The following is a 23,182-nucleotide window of genomic DNA, read 5'->3' on the forward strand; positions in this document are numbered from 1 at the left end:
GCAGCAGCAGGGAGGCCCCACATTCCAGACCCCAATGGGACGGCCAACTCCTCCTCCCAGCCCAACAAAACTGAAACAAAACTGAGCTACTGCCAGACAAAGCCACAATTCTCCCTTCAGCTTGGTGATACTCTTTATTGGTTGTGGAACTTTTTAAAGAAACTGAAAGCATTCAATTCCCCAAAATGGATTTTCTTTTGCACATATTAAGTATTATTTAACCAAAATTCATGCTTTATGGTTTCCAGCAGCATTCAGCATCCTCATACCTCTTTCCTAAAACAGGTTCTGATGATTTGTCAGAAATATTTTAACCGTCAACAGCAGCCAGTATGATGGTGTCAGTTCCTGGCAGCACAGCAAACAAGGTGTCTAAGAACGGAATGTTGTCCTGCAAACATTTGTGGATACACCTCCTCCTGGTCGGATAAGTATGCACTCACTGCCCTTCTGGCCTGTTCTGTATAGACTCACCTGACAGCTTGACGGTTGAGAAGAAGTGATAAGAAACGAGAAATTAAGTAAGGTTAGTCAAAGGTATTTAGAAGACCTGACAAAAGAAGAGAAACTAAGCACGAACAAAAGCAGCTACCCGTCTCACCACCTCGGATCATGTCGCTGTCAAAGCCAGAGGACCAGCTAGCCTACGAGCTGAGCTGTCCCATCTGCCTCCAGCTCTACTCGGACCCGGTGGCTCTCCCCTGTGGGCACAACTACTGTCTATTCTGTATCCGCAAGACTATTGACAGCACGGATAAGACTGGCAAAATCCTGCCGCGCTGCCCAGAATGTCGTGAGGAGTATCCTGGCACGGATAACCTGCAGATAAATTTCAAACTTCGCAGCATCATTGAGAACTACAAGGCCACCGCGCTGCTGCTGAACATGCAAGCTGACTGCGTGGATACCAAAATGGAGGTTTTCTGCGATCAGTGCATAGATGAGCAGTCGCCCGCCGTGAAGACCTGCCTGAAGTGTGAGGTGTCTCTCTGCTCCAGACACCTTCAGAAACACCACGAGAAGGAGTTGTTCAGGACCCACCCCGTGGTGGAGCCCACGACGGAGCTGAGAGTGAAGGCCTGTGCCATCCACCAGCGTCCCCTTGAGTACTTTTGTTCCAACGACATGATCTCTCTGTGCACCACGTGCGTCATAGAGGGTCATCACGAGAGCCACGACGTTCTCATCTTTAGCGTAGCTGAAGAGGAGATGAGACGAGCGCTGAAGGCCCGAAATAAGGTACTTTTGACTGCATTAACATTTTAACATTTTACCTACTGTTATATTGTAGCATTATATATTAGGAAGGGGGGTTATTATATATGTATTAATAAATAAATTGATAACCTACAAAATGTGGGCATATCTGGGTCAGCTGAGCATGCACAAAAGTGAAAGTAGTGCTCAGACAGGGCTTGTAGACTCATGAATAAAATATTCAAGTTATACAAATGAATAATTCATGTTATAAAAATATGTGAATCCCATGAGGGAACTTACTGTTGAGAAATGTCAAAACCTGAAAATCCTGTAATATAATTTTGGAACAATGTTTAAAAGACTATGCTCTATGCACATGGGACATAGACATGGGAACCGAACTTGTTTCACATATAAATTAAGGGCTTGGCACCTCAGTGACTCACTGCCATTTTTGAGGAGTGGTGAAGATCTGGAATGCAAAACAAATCTGTCTGATAGGAATAACCTGATGACCTTTGGCAGAATCTAAGGGAGTGCACAGTTTCGTGCTATACATACAATTCAAAAGTGCAAAGTCAGACCGTTGAATTTAATATTTTGGACCAGAAAATGATCAAACTTTGATGGAATATGATCATATATTACTTAACATTACAGAAAACATTTACAGTACTATATATATGTATATATAGATCTGTTTTCTCTACTTGTTTTCCGAAAGCCACTTACGAGAAAAGGGCATCCAGTTTTTCCAGATCCGAAATCTTTTATGCTTATACACAATAGAAAGAATCCTGTCGTGTGAAACACAAAAGATCTTAAAACATATTACATGTGTGTTTGCAGGTCATTTCTAGCAGACTGCAGCTGACAGAGGGACTCCTGCAGAAGACAGCAGAGGATCAGGGAACCTCTGAAGCTGTAGGAGAAAAAATGGTCAGCAAGGCTGTGACAGTCATGGACAGCATAGGTGCTCTGGTGGACAGGTAACCTGCTGCACATTTGCTGCTAGTAACACTGCCTTAAAAAGTAGCAGGTGGTGTAATTAAGCAAATGCAGTGACCAAAGATGGACTTAAAGGCTTTGAAAACACATTTCCCCAATTACAGTCTGAACTATATGAGGTATGAATGCACGCTCAACAATCTCTCATAAAACCAAACACACCCTGTTCTGATAGAATATCCTCACGAATCTTTGACTTTAAAGCATTTGATAAAAATGTTTGCAGGTTTTCATTTGATTTTTGTGGTTAAACGTTAAACTCTACAACCATCACAATGTAAAAATAGATGGAATGATTTCTCAATAAAGAACAGGAATTATCTTTTTTCCCCAAATGCTTTAAAAGTCAGCCAGTGTTCGTGCACAGTATGTTTTCAAACAGCAAGATGACAAATGATACTGGCTTTAAAAAGGTATGGAAAACCCAGACTGCATATTTCAGAGGTGGTAGAACAGTTTCTTCAGGAGCTTCTCTCTGACAGGATGTGCTTCATATTTTCAGCAGCAAATAAAAATACAGACCAAAACTCCGACCCCTCAAAGAATGTAGTAAGCATGTATGTAATTAATGCAGTTCATCTGCATTTTAGGCCTACCAGTGTCTGTTTTGTGGTGCAGATTCAAGGGTGTCTGTAACACCCTAATACTTTAGTAAGTTTCAAGAAAACATTCAAGAAGGTATATCTTTGGAAGGAAGTAAGACTGAAATGTAGAGCTCAGTCACATTAGTGAGGCTGTGTGTGAGCTAGTTGTACGTTAAGTTAAATAAAAATATTGAGCATGCATAGCAGCAATTTCCCCAGGGCCGAGGGACTCTTGGAGGAGTTTATTATGTCATAGGTTGTCCAAATTAATATATGGACGTTCATGCTGAGGGTTGGAACTTTCTGGAAGTTCAGGAACTTCTGGGTGTGCCTCTGAGCACATTTCTTATCATTTAGGTAGCCTACCAGCAGCATTTCAGCCAGTTTCATCTCACAGGCATTTTCTCAGTACCAGGTATTTATTAAAAGAACAAAAACAAAAACAACTCACATACATAATCAGATGCTATCTGTTTCGCTTTTTTGTTTGATTTTTTAAAAACCATTTGGCTAGCTGGCTAACCTTATCTAATTAGCACAGATTATAACTTAGATTGTTGAATATTTTCTGAGCTTTGTGATTATTTCTCATTGTATGGATGCAATGGATGCATGTACAACTTTAAAGCAGACACAGTGATGAATCGATCTACCTGACTCTGTTTAGTAACATCACGATAATAAAAGGAATAAAACTGACCAGTCCGCTTCACTTGTGTGCTGTGATACAGGTACAGGGATCGCCTGCTTTTGCTGTTGGAGGAGGAGAGAGGACAGCGCCGCAAAAGCTGGCAGCTAGGCGTGAGTGCACTTGAGGAGCAGCAGCAGCAGCTGATGGAGGCCCAAAAGAGTGCCACAGAGGTCCTCAATGAGACAGACACATGCATCTTTATACACAGGTACAGAAATCTGCCCTGCTATTACAATTAAAAAGAAGAAATATATAGAACAATGTAAAAATGACAAGAAAAGTGAAAGTGATGCAGTATTCTTACTGATAAACCGACATTTAATTGTTTATTACCCATGGCATATGGCTAGATGAGTGGAGTAAGTAATAATAAATCCTTTGCTCTCCAGGTTCATGCAGATTGAACAAAAGCTGAGACATGTTGTCACCAGTGCCATTTCCTCCAACATCCCCTCAAAGGCTCCACTCAATAATATGTGCCTGCAGGGAGGTCTCAAAACCCAAGACTTCTGCACAGAAATGACCCGCCTCATGGATTCTCTTCATATCCTCCTCAACCCACTGGAACTCACCTTCAGCATCTTCACCGCCCACCCCAACCTGCTGGTGTCCAACGATCTGCGCACAGTCAAATACAGCTCCAACAAGCAGTCGTACCCGGAGCACCCCGAGCGTTTCACGAGTGCACCTCAGATCCTGTGCAGCCAGGGTTTCTCTGGCGGCGAGCATGTATGGGTTGTAGAAGTGGGACCCAATAGCATGTGGTCATTGGGCGTGTGCTACAAGAGCATTCCTCGCCGTGGTGACCACAGCCGTCTGGGGCACAATACTGTGTCCTGGAGGCTGCAGTGGAAAAACGGCAAGCTGACAGTGTGCCAGTGCTCCTCGAATGTGGTCCTTAAGGAAGTGACCACACCACCGGTCAAGATTGAGGTTGCACTGGATTACGAGGGGGGAACTTTGACGTTCCACAGCACCAAAGGGCGCAGGGAACACCTCCACACCTTAAAGGCTGTGTTTAAAGAGCCTGTTTACCCGGTATTCAGTATACTTTCAAACACACCCGACTCCTGGATCACACTGAGCAGTGGGATGTGAATACATCCTGCATAGAAATTGCTTGGGTAGTCAGCCAAGTGAACTGCCTTCCAGCTAACACAAAAACCCGCAATACGTCTGCTGCCTTGCATTGGTGCATTGTATAAATTTAGCATTACAATCACATGAGATTGTTTACAAAAATGTGTTATTCATGTTTTGGGTGTTTTAATAGAGTAGATTTATCAATACAGGCGCCTACTACCTTTGTGAGATCTTGAGGCATAAACATTTATGTCACAAGATCATGTTTCCATTTTGTGTGTTTTATAAATGTTATTGGAACGTGTTGAATGTTGTGTTTACTCCCCATACAGTAAACACTGCTGTGCGCAGACGCTGACATTTAGGCATAAACCGAGACATGTTTTGTGTTTATTCTATAAATAAACTTATCTGGCAATGTTTCTGTGTGTCTTGTGACCAACTTTCTTTGTCTCAATACTTTTACGGGTGCATAGAAATAATCTATGCCGTATATAGCCTTTGATTGGCTGTTGATATTTCAGCCATTCAACTATGACCCTGGAGTTGCCAGGTGTGCCTGTAAATCCTTGATTTTTTTTAAAGCGATTAAGCAATTTGCATTTAATCTGACTTCCCCCAGAACACACATGTAATAATTTCTTATTAACAATTTCGTATTCACACGCAATGTTATCATTTCCAACTCACGATCTGACCTTTACACATGTGCAAGAGGAGGATGGTTCACGAAGAACCTGGCAACCCTATCCCTTCTGTCTCACATTCTGTCATTGGGCAGGACAGCAACATTATTTCATATTATAAACATTTTTCTCACCACGAAAGCTGTGCGTTTGCAGCAGAAGCATGGGTTCGGGAGAGAGTACAACAAGAAAAGTGTCCTTCGGTGTCGACGATGAGGACAGGGTCAGAATTCTCCGTGGAGTCAAGGTAATGCTAATTTAGCTAGCACTTGAGAAGCCATGTTAGCATTACTCTAATGTCTCGTTTAGCGCTGACTGGCTATTGTCAAATTAAGTTGTTGCTTTGTTCAAGCTATCAGTCTACGACCGGTAGAGTGTCACTGCTAAAATGAGGAGGTACAAAGGTAGGAAGAGGGTGGGACAGGTTGTTGAAAGAGCTGAAATATGTAAAAAAAAAAAAAATGTTGTTACCCCAAACTCCATTCGTAATAAGGTGAAAATAGTAATGTTCCTTGTTTACAAGTAAAAGAATATACGTGGCAGATGCTCTAAGAAATATAGAAAACTTTAGGACCTTAAGGTAAATTCGGCATATACATTGCCTACTTAGCAGGAAAACTAATTGCCCGAAATTAAACCTTTTAGCTGTTACCTAGTCGCTGGCATTTGCTAACAACGTTAACACAATAACACATTTAGTTTGCATTGCAACGTTAAAGTTCGCTGTTATCCTACGTGAACATGTCTGCTGCACAGTAAGTGTGTATCAAAGAAAAACGGGGAGACTCGTATAAATGTCATAACTGCCTGACATGTTGGTTTAACTGAGCATATGTTTAACTAAAAGTGGATGGCTTCAAATGAGCAGATTTCAAACGAGGTTTGGTGTGGAGTTGACGCCTCTATACAGTGTTGCTTTCACGTGCTGTTGGACATATAGAAAGCTTATACTTTTAACACAACCAGGTAGAGCGAGTTAGTGTATGCAAGTGAAACCAATGAAACACTAATGCAGTTGCATATATAACTAAATTGTCGTCTTCTAAAACAGGAAACGATAATGAACAAAATAAAACAACAAATAGAAATGATTTCAACAGGTGTACAGGCATGTCTGGTTTTGCTGAGCTTTCGGTCACCTGTCAAGCGCTGACAAAATCAGTTAGATAATCATACACCTCCATGTTTATTTCTTTTCTGAACTCGTTTGTGGAGATTCTTGCATTGTCATAATGATGCAGATGTGTACTCGTTTCACCTTTAGCCTGTTGGTGTGCATGATTAAGTGGTAAATTAAAATTTACCACAGTTAAACTTCTTGCATGCACACACATACAGAAAGTCAGCTGGTGTGGGTGTGTGCCTCCAAATATCCTGACATTATGAGGAAATGAAGACACCCTCAGATCCTGCAAAAACAACGACTGGAAATTAATACGTTGTGGTGGAATGCAATGGGGTTAGCAGGTTTGTAAATGTAAAAACAGTTTTTATGTAGTGCTTTTCTACTCTGAGCACCCAAAGTGCTTTTAAAATCTTTTGTGAAAATGTCTGTAAGAAGAGAGCCTGCCTTGGTTGCACATTCAGTGTGACTCATAGAAACAGTGAGTCAGTGCTCCCTCCTGTGGTTTTTGGGGTAGTAGTGCTTAAGGACTTCCCTGGATACACAAAGACACACACACACACATACAGATACACATACAATAGAGGTTCAGTGATCCTCTATTAATGGCATGTTTAAGAGGCTCATGCTTTTTTGTTGTTGTTGTTTTTTTATCTGAAGGATTACACAAATGTTTTTTTTTTCTATGAAATAAATAAAACACGTTGTGTATATTATATGCTTTGTTGACTCTGTTTGTCCAGCTGTCAGAAGATGTTCTGCAAAGAATGAGAGGAGTTGCCAACATTGCCCCAGACCGCACGTCATCACCTGCCTCAAGCCCTCAGACAAACACAGGTAGTGATCATTTTTGAGATTAGATTCTATTGGTGCCTCTGCACTTATCAAGTTTGCTTAGAAGCCAGTTTGTTTTAATTATTCCCCTTTTGATTGCTGACAGTTTATTCTCTCTCTCTCTCTTTGTGGGAGTAGGTTTCACTGAGTCCCAGTATTAACCGTTTTATTATCTCTGTGTGAACACACTGACTGGAACTGAGGTGTGAAAAAACCTCACCCGCTGTGAATTAGGCGTCATTGTTCTGCCATGTGCAGTTGCAAGTACAGTGTGCCAACATTGTGTGAGAACTTGATAAACTTTGACACATACAATTCAAGGGAAGTGGACAATTTGGAACTGGTTCTCGATTCTCATCTGTAAATGCAGTATCACATCAGCTGATACGTGTTTAACGAGAAAATATTTTTTTAAGAAAAAAAATGTGTTGCCTGAGCTTTTTAACTTTATACTTACATATCTATATTATTGCTAATATATATATTGTAATATATCTATATCATGGCTAAAGTACTTCTGGATGGATGCAAACTGCATTTCGTTGCCCTGTGCCTGTGACATGTGCAATGACAATAAAGTTGAATTCTATTCTCTTCTAACTGGACACCTGTGTCAGAATAAACTGAGAGCGGGAAATGATTTTGGCAGCCAGGGAAACGTTGTGGTGTCCTCGTTTAAAGAAAAAAAAAATCACTATTTTTTTTTTTTCTTTAGTGGAATTTAATTTACTGAAATCGACTGTTGCTTATCAAATTGTCAAACATTGCCAGAAAATGTATAGGGTTTTACACTTCTATTAAGAAAACACAGATTCACTGTCAACTAAATGTCTGACTTAAAGTAAATTTTGAGCCATGAAAAATCTTCTAGTTCATACAAACATTTTTTTTTCTTAAGAAAGATTACAATGTTTGATTATATAGTATTAATTATACATGTGCATTAGTCCCTATTTTGACAGTAAAGCTGTAAGCCACAAAAGTGCCAAAGTTGTTTTTACCTTGTGTGATAATCTTTTTTCCTTTGAACATTTGTTGTCTTTGTTCAGCCTCCTCTCACAGTGCCAGCTCAGGCTCTCAATCTCAGCAAGGCCCACAGCAGCGCGCACAACCCAGTTCGCACTCCAGCAAATCGGCCTCCTTCAGCAAGGAAGATCAGAGGAGGTGAGTTAAAGGAAATTCAGGATACAGATTTTAGTTAAGATTTCTGCCTGGTGACCATTTGTATGCATTGCAAATAGAATTGCTGCATATTGGAGCAAAAGGTTTTTTGTGATTTGTTATAAATCACAAGGTTGTGTTGCTGTTTGCGTTGGAAAGAGAACAAAAAATGTGGAAGGTGTGCCACATTTTTTTTGAAGGCTCAATCAAAAAAACTAAAATGAGCTGTAACAGGATAATATGCAACACTGTGAAGGTTTCAGAAATATGACCTGATGCTTATCATTTCAGAGAGCCTTTAAATCGAGAGCTTCTTCTAAAAGAGTCCTGACTAATTTAACCTGCAGGGCATCATGCATGGTTTCACATTAAGTCAAGTTAAGTAAATGCATAGATAAATACCTGTAAAAATTATCAAGCTCCTTTTTCTATTCTGGGTTGTGCGGTTGTACAACACGTCTCTGTTTTGATGGAAGCTGTTTTTGTATCCAAAGAGGTTTGATTTTTGCAAGATGCAAGTTTGCTAGTTCACTATTGGTTACCAGTGTGTCTATATAAAGTAGTTTCACAAATTATTTTAGCTGTCATGGCCTTTGCTATTTATAAGCTAAACTCAGGTATCACTTGACATTTGAGACACGGGTTAAACTGTGTTGCACTTTGATAATTTAGTAGGATAAATCATGTTTGATAAGGACCTTCATTAATAGTAATTTTGTTCATTTGAAAATGGATAAAAGGAGGTAATTCTTATTTCATGTCAGCATTCTGATTCATGTCTAATGAATGAACTAAACTCCTGATAAGTTTGAAGCTACCCTACAATGCATGTTTCTAATATTCTATGGAGGGAGCTTAAATTGTTTCTATACTGCCCCCTAGTGGACATACATTAATATATACATACAACATCTGACTGTACTGTGGAAAGCCATGAAAAACAGTATAAAAGATTAGTGTACTGTAGCTTCTGGTGCGTTAAACCTCCATTCTTTGTAACACCTACCATCAGGCCATGTGAAAAGGCTTCTGGTTCAATAGAAGGCTATGGGAAAAAGGTCCTGAGCTGTGACCTCTGTAAACACTTTCCCGATGACTTTATGGGCTCAGTCACTCATTTCAGATTATATTGAATTAAAAATAAAGACTTTTTACAAACAAACAAAAAACATTTGGTCTTTCAAAGTGTCATGAGGATTATCTGTAATCCATCTTACATACTTTAATGTGTCAGTTTGCCATTAATGTAAGCAATATTCATTATATGTATGGTTTAAGGTATGAACAACAACAGAAGTTACTGAAGGAAGAGTGGGCCAAGATGGCACAGCGAGAAATGGAGGCGGCAAAGGAAGAGATGGCCAAAGCCATGAGCCGGGAAAGACAACAAACACGGCTGGAAGCTGAGAGGACCAAACAGTTGGTATATACACACCCACACACCCATGCATGCGTCAGACATGTTTTCTATTAAAGTTTAAATCTCTTGTTTCTTTCATGTGTCGTGTTGAGCTGCTAATGATAGTTTAAATAAGAGTGAAGTAAGTTCATGTTTAAAACACTTTAGTCCAGGGGTCCCCAATCCCAGTCCACGAGGGCCGGTGTCCTGCAGGTTTCAGATGTGTCCTTTATCCATCACAGCTGATTTAAATGGATAAATTACCTTCTCAGCATGTCTTGAAGTTCTCCAGAGGCCTGGTAATGAACTAATCATGTGATTCAGGTGTGTTGACCCAGGGTGAGATCTAAAACCTGCAGGGACACCGGCCCTCGCGGACTGGGTTTGGGGACCCCTGCTTTAGTCAGTCACACTGCACTAGGCAGGACCCTGTAGGAAGTAATTTCTCTGCAAGGGTTAATACAGATGTCTCTGAAAGTCGGTCAGTACCAAAGCTTTGGGAGTCTAAAGCAAGACAAGAGGGATTTGCAAAGTGGTAGGAGATTCAGATTTAATCCAATTAAAAATTGCCATCACATCAAAGTTATGAAAATCAAAAAGTATTTTTTGCATAAAATAAAAAACTATACTCCTACAGCCAACCTTATATGTTATGTATGACCTAATGCAACCTGAAATGACCCTCTGGGCATTGCTGACCATTTGCTGTATATACTTAAACAATAACAACTCTGTACTCCAGCTTAACTAATTGCCTCTCCTAGTTTTTCTTGTTACACCTAACACGCCTTGCCTCTCCTTCGACTGCCGCTCTATGTTTACAGAAACTTTGTGCATCATTTTTGTTAATATGGTTATGATGTGAGTGAGGGATGTGATGTTGCTTCCCCCTGCAGTATCTGCCAGTGACCCATTGAGGGAGCTGTTGCTGCCTGTGTACAGTTCTTTAAAGTTTTAGTCAACAGTCATCTTAGCTCTATTCACTGAAGAGGTCAGGTGTTGCGCGAGTTTGTTGATAAAGTTGTGTAAAAGTGGATTAATCTGAGTGGGAGGAGATAGGTTTGACGTGGTGTCAAGATGTGACTCAGTCTGATGAGTTTGTCTGTGGTTAAATCGGAGTATTCATACGGACGCAAATTGGCTCTTGAGATTGAATTTGCAATTTCCATGATGATACTCCCCCTGCCTCCTCCTCGTCCTCCTTTTTATCCTCCCCTTCTCACCTATTACATCCCTGTTCTTTTTCTATCTACTCCTCTTTCCCATGTTCTCCCTCCCTCATTTCTCTTTCTTCTTTCCTGCCCTCACCCCCTATCTCACTCTGTCTTTCTCTCCTTTTCTATCCCAGCCCATCACTCTCTCCTTCCTGCCCGGGAGACGGTATTATCAGCGTAGTGCAAGCGGTAAATTGCACCCTGAGAGTTTCCTGGAGCTGGAGATAGGAGTGGTGCGGAGATGCCCGTGTAGTCATGGGTGGGGAAGGTTGAGAGGGGGGGCTCTTGTTGTACACATCAGCCGGTGCCTGTTTCATACAACTCTTCCTCCCCCTTCCCCTCCTATTACACCCCCTCCCCCCATCGCTGTAGCGCCTGTCTTATCTCCACTCCAACATACTCCCACTGCTAATAGAAAGCTGCTGGAGGGATGCGCTGAGCAGAATGACCGCTTGAGCAGGACTGGACCTCCTGATGCTGAGGGCTGCTTGTAATTACTGTTTCTGTGCTACGAAAACCTATATGCACATGCATACGAAGTGTGGGCAGACTTGCTCACATTCTTTACTCAAATTTGATTTTTTTTTTTTTTTTTTTTTGCTGTTATGGAGTCAGAGAGCATGATCACTCATCTTCCACAGTTCTTTGTCCTGTGCACCCTTGCATGGGTAGTTTTTTTTTTTTTTTTTTTTTTGGTCATTTATAAGAATGTGATATTTTGTATCACAGTAATACAGACATAGCAAAGAGTATATCTAGTGCATACTGTATGAGCAGTTCGCCTAAACTTATCCATTAATCATCCATTAATCACCTCCAGCCAGCAGATTTATTTATTATAATATAGCATGTTTCCCATAATTGAGTGGTTTCTGTGAATCTCCAACCTCTTGGAGAATCTCAATAAAAGGTCATATAAAAAGAAACTAGAGGTATGTATTCAAAGACATGCAGGTTTAGTACCGGTCCAGCATTTAAAATATAGTTTTCATGTGGATCAGCAATACTTTGCTAAATTTTCACTAAAATTGCTCATTTAAGTTGCAGTATTTTATTTTTCTGAGCCCCAAATTACTGGAGATGGCCATGTGAAATATTTCAGGGCTGAATAGCACATTTACAAAACTGTCCTGAGAGTTCAAATGCACTGCAACTTGAAAAAGACAAATCAAGTGCTGCAAAAGAACACAAAACACAAAGAAAGTTGAAGAAAATACAATGGAAACAGAAAAAATTCCACAAACTCACAAAACCCAACGGCAGTGTTTTTGGGAAGACAACAATGTGACGGACAAGCTAACAGTAAACAGCTAATAGCAATAGTAAAGTGTTGCTTTTTCTGATTGTCGGTGTTTTCTTAAGCTGCAGTGTGTTTGAAATCTAAGGACCACTGTACGTTTAAGCTTTATTAAAAATGTTTTAAATTTAAAACCAAATCGATTTTACTTTCAACCAGGAGCCACAGTCTAAGGGAATGTCCTATCTGTGACCATCTTTCATAATCAATATGGATTATGTTTTACTAGCAAAACTGGTACATGGCATAGAGCACATGTACCGATACCTTGGATGTTCACTGTTTTTTCCGATAAATCAGTGGAGGAAAAAATGGGATTTGGGGTAAACTTTAAAAGTGACATTTCACCGTGTAGGTTAGGTGGTTGATTAAAACAGGATTTAAGCCAATGAAAGGTCCTATTTCTTCCTACCATTGTAATACCAAAACCTGTGCTCACATTGTAGCTGTGATTACCAAATTCTTTTAGGTGTAAAGGATTTAGATCATTTTTAAATCTCAGTGGTGTCTCTGTGCTTTTTTGCTTTTGGGAAGCGAAAGAGCATTAGGACCCAGAACAGGCTAATCACATCAGACATGACATGTACACAGTGTAGATGGACGAGTGTTTACAAGTTAAAAACATAATAATAAAAGTGAATATTTTGTTATTTTTAGTGATAAAAATCTAAATAACTTTCGAGTTTTGATGGATTACATAGCTGGCAGCAAAGTTCTCTGGCACCCATGGTCAGAACCAATGTACATTTGGCAGGGAGCCATATTAATTATGCAAGGAAAAGTTTAAAGCTGTGACAGTTATGCAATATTTCCTGAAAAGGGAAAATAAATGGATGAGGAAGACTGAACATATGAGACGATTCAAAATGGGAGCTGACAGCTGATTAAGCATTTACTAAGTAATTGGGAGCAAGAAGGATGTGAGGATGAAAAAGAAGTGACGGAACATTTTGTGAAGGGTTAGGATGAAGAATGAAGAGGAGCCGGGAATGAATGGGAGTGAAAGAGAAGATGACACGCATTTCCTGCGGAATAGAACTGAGGAGAAGGGAACGAAAAAGGAGCCCTTTACAAGCGATTGAACATTTCGTGAAGGATCCACAAGGAAGTGGAAGGGAAGCGCAACAATGGGTCAACGAGAAGGAAGGAGGGACTATTTGTAACGCTTCTTTGTCGCATTGGGAGGATGAATTGCAGAAGGAGGGTGTGATTTTAAAAGCGGGTTACAAGATGAATAAATATTTCGCACAATCAGGAGATGTTAGACAAGGAGGGATGAGGGGTGGCAGGGGTTGAGAGAAAATATGAAATCTGAAGGAGAAGGACGAGGAGGAGAACAAAGACGGAAAGAAAGGAATGATAGGAGCAAGAATGAAAATGACAGATGCCTCAGCACTGCATACAGAGGGGAGGGATACGTGCAGGGAGAGTTTAAAAAAACAAAAACAAAAACCAGCTGAGTAAATGCTTCCTGTGGAAGTTGAAATAAAGGAGATTTAGATGTAAGGCATGAAGACTGAAAGTAGCACCACTAAGTTTAACTAGTTTACTAGTTTAACTAATGTTTATGATGATCATCATGATGATGATCCAGAAAGAAGATGCAGCAGGTGACCTGCAGAATTGTTAGAAAGCGGAGGAATAGGAGGAGAGAGGAGCTGTGCAAATGTGTGCCGAATGGACGGAGTCGCGATTTATCCTTGAGTGTCGGAACAAAAGTGTGAGGAGTGGGCAGAGAAGGTTGCTACAGGTGACTCAGTGCCCGCTGTCCTCGTGCGTGGTCGCAGCACTGAGTCACACGTCAAGAAAGAGCCGGACAGCGATGTGTGGCGCTCTTTAACTGCTTCTTTCTTTTCCGGTGCCTTTCACTCCCTCGCTCATTTCCTCCTGTCTTTTGTGCTCTTCCTAGCGCACTGCCTGATCCTTCTGTTCCTCTGGCCCTTTCTTCATCTTTCAAGCCAAGGCTCTCGCCCACTGTGCCACACTCTGTGAATAGTCTTTGTTAATAGCAAATCTTCTGCAGATTAATTTCAGAATAAGTGTGTGTGTGGGGGGGGGGAGGAGAACGGGAGAATAGAAAGAATAGAAGCAAGTTGAACTAAAGAGCTAAAAGGGATTTTCTCTTTTTATATTGTATTAATGGCCTTTTGGTGCGTCTTGAAAGGCCCACCCCCCCTTTTAAAAAAAAAAAAAGAAAAAAAAAAAAGGTTATAAGTCACATTAGCATATGGTAAATTTCTCTCTCTGCCTCTGTGTTCTCACAGAACAATTAGGAAGACTATTTTATTAGCTGCCCTTTAACTTCCTCTGACTGAGCTTGGGCTAATATAAAATGCCAGCCTTGTTTTTCTCATTCTTCAAACGTGCCTTTTAAGCACAGGTGAGTCAGCTGCATCTTACTTGGACTTAATGTGACAGGGAACATGTAAGGTGGTTAAAGGGTATTATGCAGGGAATTTTTCATGTCAGTATAACACTTTTAAAACTATTTAAGGCTTCTGTTTATTCAGGAAACCTCTGTTTGGGAGGGGAAAATGTCCTCATCATCATCAGGTATCATTGGCCAGCTGTCCAGTTTAAATAAAAAAAAAAAAAAAAAAAAAAAATCCTCAGGGCTTCACAGAAGAGAATTAATGGGCACTCGAGCAATCTTTACATCATGAGGAGATGTTCTCAGGCTTTGATTTGCTTTTAGCTCAGACATAAAAGCAAGATAAAGCCTGATTACATAATATTAAGAGACATTATTATTATTAACATAAAGCCTGTGTTATATAAACGTGCACACATCTAATTCATAGATGTGGACATTTACCAGAATGAGATACTACTGCGTTGTTCTGGGAAATGTGTTAGCTGGTTAGATGCACTCTGGGTGTACTCGGTTTGAATCACTTCCTCCAGTCGACACTAGATGGCAACAAAACCATATGCCATATTTCATATGTTGGCCTGTCTGTCTTATTTTGCCTGCTGCTTTGTCCCTGTGCACATCATGCACAAAAACTAGATAAATTTGAAATTCTGTCACCAGAAAAACCAGTCACAAATGCTATTCCACCTGCTCCTCCAACACTAATGGAATCTGTCTGTGCCCTCCTTGTACATGTCCTATTGTCTGCCATTATTTTTACTGTCAGAATTGCCTGTGGTACAGCGCCAGGGCACTTTTCATTGTAATGTTCATATTCGTTTAGTCTTTAAGGAAGCTATCATATATATCAAGAGCTGTTGATGCTCTTTGACTCACGGGATGTTCCTGGATCTTTACAAAGAAAGCAATTATCCTTATTCAGATTTGCACCAGGTCACTGAGTGAGGTTTGCATTCTCCATATTTAATACTTGTGAGGTTTTTTTTTTTTTTTTTTTTTTTTTTTTTGATGTTTGGTTTCTTATTTTGATGACACATTAAATTTGAGCCATAAAATTGCATGTAAAAAGGGTTAAATTATATTTTCAATTAAAGTTTAAAAGTAAATCATTATTTTTTGTTTGGTTTTTGTTTTTAGGACAAAAACATATATAATGATAATCGAATGAGCTCTTGTACCCATGTGTACTAAACATCCTTCATTATAATTTCTTAGTATATGTCATTAAAAAAACAAAAAAATCCAAGTGCAGCATTACAACCTCCGAATCAAAACAACACCTTGCACACTGTGTTGGACTCCTCATTAATACTGACAGTGGTGTGTTACTATTTTCCCACCTTTAGCTTTTTTTCCATGCTATTCTGAACAGTTACTGCAATATCAGTGCACAACTTTTTTTTGTCAGTGTGGTTTGAATTGTGTGTATCTACAACTGACTAACACACAGATATCTGGCTTTTCCTGTGTGATGTAGCACTGTCAGGCATTTTTGCTTTAATAAAAGTTAGATTTTATATGACAGAAAAGTGCAGCGGCCCTGAGAGGTGCAGTGCAATTTAAGAAAACACTAGCAAACAGAAATTTGTGGCAAAAGTTTAATACAACACAACAAAAATAGAAAACAAAGCCACAAAACCTCACAAGAAAAAAACAAAACCTGCAAAACACAGCTGTAGTGTTTTTTAGGAGACAGCAACAAGACTGAAAAGCTGTGGATGTAAGCTAACAGTAAACGGCTAATAGCAGACATGTATCAGTGTTCTAAACCATAAACGGTACATCTTAAATAAACGCACATTTCCTTACATCCTTTTCGCCCTCACAGCACTGATGAATCCTCTGCCTGTTTTGAGCGTCTCTGTGCAGTCCTTCAAATCTTTTGGTTTCTGTCACTTCCGTAGCTGTTCCGTCACGTTATTGTGTCCCCAAAACGCTCTAGTTTCCTTTCCTTTTCTTTTATTCATCTTCCATGTGTTGTGTGCGCTTTTATGCTTTTGCAGCATTCTCTTAAGTTGCAGTGCATTTGACCTCTCAGGGCCACCGTAGAAAATATTTGAATCCATTTCTTCTGAGATTCATCTGGCGGGGTAGTGCTCTTTATTTTGAGTAAGGTCAGGTTTTAGTCCTTTAAAATAATGAAGGATAACCCAATTTTATAGCCTTACTCCAGTGATTTAATTATTATGGTAGTGTAATAGCCAGGGTATCATTAACTTCGGTCTGCAAGTGGTGCAAGTTTTAAAAACTTCAGAATGTTTAAATACTCAAAAGAAAAGAAATCTTCAAATGCATCTTTCAAAGTTCAGAATCTATGCTCTGCGATGCTTGGGTTTAAAAACTTTAAGCTTCAAGTTTAAACCAGAGTAACCCCGTTGAATTCAGTGACTTAAAGGGAGTTGTTTTGATACCATGCCAGTTAACGCTGGAAGCGTTGCTGAGGAGTTGTTTGTTTGGACTAAAAGAAGGCTTGATTTTAAGTTTGGTGGTCAAAGGTGAGAGAGCTTTGCTTCACAAAACCCATTTTAGCCTTAAAAAGGGTTTCTATGATCTTTTTAGCCATAACTGAATAATTTATAGACTAATATCACAAAGCATTACACAGATATCGAGTTGTTAAAAATAAGATGATACTATGTTGGTATCTGTAAGTTTTTCTGGCCAGTTTTAAATGCATAGGTTTTTAAAATAAGGAGACACTGACTATATTGTACATTTTGTAAGATACCAAAGTTGATGCTATATTTGCTACGTCTTGCACTTCTTAAAGTACTTTGATTAGGAGATGCATATAAACACACTAATTCTAGTTAATTTTTCTATGATCCTGAATTTGGTTTAATGATGAGCAATAAATCCAAGTTTTTCTCTGCTATAACTTTTAGGGTCTGTGGGTTTGAGCGCTCACACTAAATGTTCCTAAATGTAATGTCTCTGTTTACTCCCATTGCTCATGTCCCCCTTTTCAGCTGCAGTTGGCAAATTTTTAGGACCAAATGGGAGATCAGCATAAATGACAACTATCTGTTGAAAGCATTGGAGAATATAGCAGATGAAGAAACAGATGTTGTCATCATGTTTAGTGTAGATTAAAGCAGAGACTAAAATGAGTCAGCAGCCCAACACACTCCCACAATCTCCAAATCTGGTAGAGTATCCACAACATGCTCAGTCCATGGAGATCTGACACCAGCAACCCACAGGACCCAGAGGATCCTCTGTTTAATGCCTACATTGGTCTCTTGGAATGAGCTTACACAATATTACACAGCATTTTGCTGTTTCTTGAGCTGTATCATTTCAGGAGCGCTCCTCTGTTACTGTGAAGTTCTAGCAAAGACTTGGTCAGATGTCGCAGCAAGGTGCTAGCGATTGATTTCATCACGTTGTTGTTGTTTTTATTTTTTGTTTAGTTTTTTTCCCCCACCTGCCGGTGTGTTTGTCAGACTGCCGGAATGAACCAGATGTTTTCTCTGATTGGACAAACCAGCCTCACTTGTTTAAACCTAAAACCATATAATCAGTTGGAAACTCTGATGCTGATGGGGTGACAGCAATGTCTCTCTGTTACACACTCAGGAAACTCATTCAGACTTTGCTTATCAGTATGAGAGAAACAGCTGTGTTTATGCTCACACTCACACACTCTCACACACACACAGAGGAGTGAGGCAGACTGAGGCAGATGGGACATGCTTCATTATAGCACTACATATGAGTGAATTGCTTGATGTTTTATCGTGTGCTCCTCTGACTGCTTATTTAGTCAGACATATGGTAACATGCTGCTATTATGCCATTTAGTTGAATGAAAAAAGGATAAATGAGTTGCTAAGTGCGCAGGCTTTTTCCTCCGTTTTCAGTTGTTTAGTAGCCTTTGATCTATTTTAACATTATTGCTCTTATTATGAAAAGCTGTAATCTTGCCTTGGTGTATAAGTTGGAAAAGAATTTATTAACAAAGATGTGCTCAGACATGCATGCTGTGCAGACCTTCCCGTTCTCTGAAAACTATTCCCAAATCATTTTCAGTTATTTTCAAAGAAGCGCAGCACCAACTCTCCTAGTTTCATTGGCACAGCTTCAAGAAGTTTGTTCCAAAATTTTCAGAATTTGTCACAGTTCTCATGTGGATTTATTCGTCTCAGTTATCTTCAAGTAATCTCAGACTTACGCCATGATTTTAAGATCAGGGCTATTTGGGGGCTGTACCATCTGTTTTCCTGCTCTGCTATTCGCTCATGATGATTCAGATGCATTTAGAATGGACCGAATCTGAAGTGCCTTAACGTTTTGGACTTACTCACAAATAATCGCCAACCTTGACCCAGTGTTTGGGAAGATAAAGACGACAAAGGAGAGGAAAAAGAGGAAAAAATGTAAACAGTAATGAAGCTAAAGCAAGGCAAAGAGAAGATGTAGCGAATGACCAGTAAAGAGAGAGGAGGAGGAGGAGGAGAGGGTGCTTAGGAAGTAGGGAGAAGGGATGTGTGCTGCTGAAGGAAATGGTGTGAAGAGAGGTGAGTGACGGACTGAATATAGGAGGAGAAGGAGGTTGTGGAGGCTCGGGTACAGATAAGCCTGCAGGTTGTATCAGTAATTGTCATCTGCAGTGACTGAAATGGTTCTGCATGTAAAGCTATTAGACTGACAGTGCGCTCAAAAGCTACCTTCCCCTAAATGCAGAGTGAGATGGTGAGGCAGAAAGCCAAATGAGAAGGCAGACAGACGGGACGTTTGAGGAGTTCTTCAGGTAATCTCAGTTATTACAATAAAAAAAAAAAAAAAATGTAAATATTCAAATCTTTCCTACTTTAGTTTCCAGCCATCCGTCATCTTCTGCTTCTCATGTCCTTAGGCTGTTGTTTTAAATGCTGAAATTTGTCAATATGTTTTTTTTTTTCTTTTAGAGAATAGCATATCTTGTAGCATATGTAGCACATTTTCCCAACAATGACAAAACAGCTGGCAGACAAAGAGAAAAAGAAAATGCCTGAACAAAAACCAAACCAAACAACAGTCTGTTCATCATATTCAATATGTAGCGATCCACATCCTCAAAAGAAAAAGTCCCCTCCAGGGAAAAAATAAAAGGACACGCAGTTCAAGAATAAAAAAAGGATAAAAAAAAACAAACAAACAAGCAAGCAAACAAAAAACACCCCAAAACAAACCAACCGCATGTTTTACAGTAAACTCTTATTTTTTTTATTTTTATTGAGTATTCTAAAAAAGTCACCAAACTTTTCTAGTTACTCCTTCAGTACAAAGCTTGTTCTTTTTAGTAAAACGTAGGATTTTCATTTATACCATTCACTGCTAAATTTTGGGGCTTTTTTATGTTTGTGATTTCCCCAAACAAGGCTAGTATCTTTTAGGCACTCCAAATGTAAAAGTTGATCTTTTAATAACTAGCTATCTACACAATCATGATACCAGAGGCCTGATTGCATCATTTAAGGTTATCCACGTAAATGCAGGGTTACTGAGAACAGTTCACTTCTTACATCGCTATAGTAACTTGTGCTGCAGACTTCGCCAGTTGCCATTGTTGCTAGCTTTCTTTCCTGCCTTCAGACTGGCTAAAATGTATTAATATATTAGTCTTAAAGAAAGTGCTTAAAGTACTCACACGTTCATAGTGGTTTTCCTCTCCAGCACCATATAATCGTGGGACTGTGTGGAAGCAAGTGTTGGCTAACTTAGTGAGTTGGAAGCTGCCTTCATGAAGCCAGATATGTTGAACTTACTAGGCTCGGGATATTGTACCAACATCACAGAGACGTTAGCACACATCCCTGTTATTTGTTATTTCTTGCTAAAGAGCCATATTGTAATAATTCACATGCTAGGTTGAATAATGTGCTTTTAGCAGATACTCCTTCTGGTAGAACTGCCAAACTGAGCTCCTTTATAAATGGGGGTTAATTTTGACAGCACATGTGTTCTAATTGTTGATTTGCTTGACCTAACTAAACTACCACATCACATGACTGTGCAGACTGTGTGATAACAAAAACATTAAAGATTAAGTGTCAGACAGAAATAAATAAATAAATAAAAAGCAGTCTGCATGAAAACAGTAACTATAGATGAAAGAGAGGAGGAGGAGAAGGGCCAGTGGCCCATTTGTCCCACTCTTTCTTCTGTGTAGTTGGCTGGCTGTAATTATCAGTCAGATTATTATTGAGTGCTAATTTATTGCCTCGCTGGGAGCTATGTGTTAAATAAACGCAGTGGAGTAAATAAAGAGAGGGGGAGAAAGAGGGAGAACAGACTGCTGACGCTATCAGATGGCAACCCAACACACACGCTGCCCACGGGGGAAGATGGAGATGTGTGAGTGTGTATTTATACGTGTCTGTCCCAGACATACTTACAAGCCCAAACATTAGTGCGCCTTGCCCATGTGGTGCGTTGATGATCCATTGCACTGTTAACACTGGGGCACTGAGGCTCTCTTCTTGTTTTTCCTTCTGTACTGGATCAGGGAGTTGGCCCACAATAGTTGATATCACTGTGAGAGACACTGACTAACAGCTCAACCAGCCACCATCTGTTGTCCCTACAGCTTAACCTCAAAACTGGTACGACTGATGTAGGGAAGAGCTGTTTCAAATATTAAAATATGTCTTTTCCTTTTTCTTTTTTTTTGTTCTTTGACAATCATAAAATGAGACCCAACTCTCACAGTTACACAACACCACCAATAAAAAATACAGAAACTCTTGCCTGATTTAACTTTGGTCATTCTGGTCAAACAGCAGTTTTTGTCGTGGTCCTCAGTGGCGATGGAACAAGTCAGGAGTTTACCCAGGACACAACACAGTCTCACCACCGGCCGACTCACCCTGTGGCTTTAACCTCTTCACACCAAATGAATGCTGAGTTGAAGGGAAGCAGGAAGTGACACATTCTTGCAGTTATTTAAGTTTAATCCAGGCAGTTTGACCCTTTGGCTCCAGTAACCTTTGGTTCTAGAAAATGGTAAATGGACAGGTTCTTAAATAGCACTTTCCTACTCTATCTGAGCACTCAAAGCACTTTACACAACTTACCTCATTTAGTCCAGCAACTGGTTTCCTCAGTTCCCAAACATTTATGGACTGTTAACAGAAGCAGTAAATGTGGGTTTATGACATTCCTAAATCATAGTATTCTGGGTTTTTCTTTTTCACCTTTGTATGAGTTGATGTTGTATTTTCTTAAAATCTTTTAGCTGACATGTTTTTGTTGTTAAAGTACGCTGTTTTAAATTTGATTCATTTGAATAAGCACAGGCAGGATCCAAAGTGGCCTTCGTAGCTTTGTGGACTCTGTGTTTCAGAATAGGTTCAATCTTGCTAACAACTTTGTTGTCTTCATTTCTGAGTTGTGTTTGCTTGTTGGGGGAAAAAAAACAAAACCAAAAAAACAGTCTTTAACGTAATCACCTGTTATTTCTTTATACTTTGCTTGGGAAAAGAACAATGAAAGTAAAACATAGATGAAAATGTAGTATACAAGCCAGAAACCATTTTAATGAGTTTGCAATTCAATATTTAGCATGACCATCTCTTTTCTTCAGCTCAGCCTGAACTCTCTTAGCTTTCTTCTGATTGCTTTAAGTAGTCTTAAGTAGTTCTTCAGGCTTCTTGAAGGACATTGAAAGCTCTTCTTTGGCTGCCTTTTGTTCAGAGCTCTGTCGAGATGATGTAACACTGCATCAGTGATGCTGATGTCCGAGCTCTGGGAAGGCCCGTCCGTGACTGATAGTGTTCCATCGTTTGTTTTTATCCATGTATGGTTTTAGTGCACTGGCAGTGTGTTTGGGACCATTGTGAAGCTAGAAAATGAAGCCGTTCCCAATCAGACGCTTCCCAGATGTTGCTGCGCGGTGATTCAGAATCTCCCACTAGGTTTATGTGTTCTTAATGCTATCAATTTTGATCCCCAACACCACTGACTGAAATGCAGCTCCAGACCATGACGGAGCATGATTCTAGTTGTAATGCAACACTGAAAGTATCAAATAATCATAAATCATTAGTAATGTATGCTTATTGCGTCATCTTCATTATAAAGTTGAAAAATATTTTATGGCTCAATTTTCCATTAAAAGTTGCCCAAACGTGGCTTATTTGATAGTAAAGGTTGCAGGCCCCTCGGTATAAATAACGCTTTTAGTTTAAGCTTTTTGTCACTGATCAGAACGGACAGTGGCGAGGATGTTTGCCTGTGGAGTTGGCGGCGTCTGCTTGTTAGTGGCTTGGTTGTTTCTGTTGTTTATTAGGCTCGACCTCTGTAGTCTATTTGCCGTGCATGTTTCAGCCTCATGGAGCTACTGTTGAACCTTTAAAACTGTCTTTGTCACTTATTTCTCAAAAAGGGGGAAAAAAGGGTCTCAGGCTAACGAGTCAAACTGCATTTCAACAATGGGAACTGTTTAGGCATCCCTGCTAGGTTTCAGTTACACTGTCGGATGTTTTTCCTTCTCTTGATCTGCGAGCTCGCCCATTGTTGCTGTGATTTTTGTAATGGTATCCTTG

General features: G+C 39.9%; 2 protein-coding genes across 3 annotated transcripts in view; both read left to right on the top strand.

Moving 5' to 3' along the window:
- The first annotated feature begins 342 nt into the window (after positions 1–342).
- On the top strand, positions 343–4,988 carry LOC120722647 (E3 ubiquitin/ISG15 ligase TRIM25-like). The gene is made up of 4 exons (XM_040013700.1): positions 343–1,239; positions 2,050–2,189; positions 3,524–3,691; positions 3,873–4,988. Exons 1-4 carry the CDS (start codon positions 613–615, stop codon positions 4,579–4,581), a joined length of 1,644 nt encoding a protein of 547 aa, XP_039869634.1. The 5' UTR covers positions 343–612; the 3' UTR covers positions 4,582–4,988.
- A 286-nt stretch (positions 4,989–5,274) lies between these two features.
- chchd6a (coiled-coil-helix-coiled-coil-helix domain containing 6a) overlaps positions 5,275–23,182 on the top strand; it is a 72,614-nt gene continuing 54,706 nt past the window's right edge. For both annotated transcript variants that reach the window (XM_040013702.1, XM_040013701.1), the window contains exons 1-4: positions 5,275–5,499; positions 7,119–7,212; positions 8,259–8,373; positions 9,649–9,793. In XM_040013702.1, coding sequence (XP_039869636.1) covers positions 5,416–5,499; positions 7,119–7,212; positions 8,259–8,373; positions 9,649–9,793 — 438 coding nt within the window. In that variant the 5' untranslated portion in view covers positions 5,275–5,415. The remainder of the gene's footprint in view (positions 5,500–7,118; positions 7,213–8,258; positions 8,374–9,648; positions 9,794–23,182) is intronic.

The sequence above is a fragment of the Simochromis diagramma genome, unplaced genomic scaffold, assembly GCF_900408965.1.
Source record: "Simochromis diagramma unplaced genomic scaffold, fSimDia1.1 OVJJ01000705.1, whole genome shotgun sequence".
Classification (NCBI taxonomy): Eukaryota; Metazoa; Chordata; class Actinopteri; order Cichliformes; family Cichlidae; genus Simochromis; species Simochromis diagramma.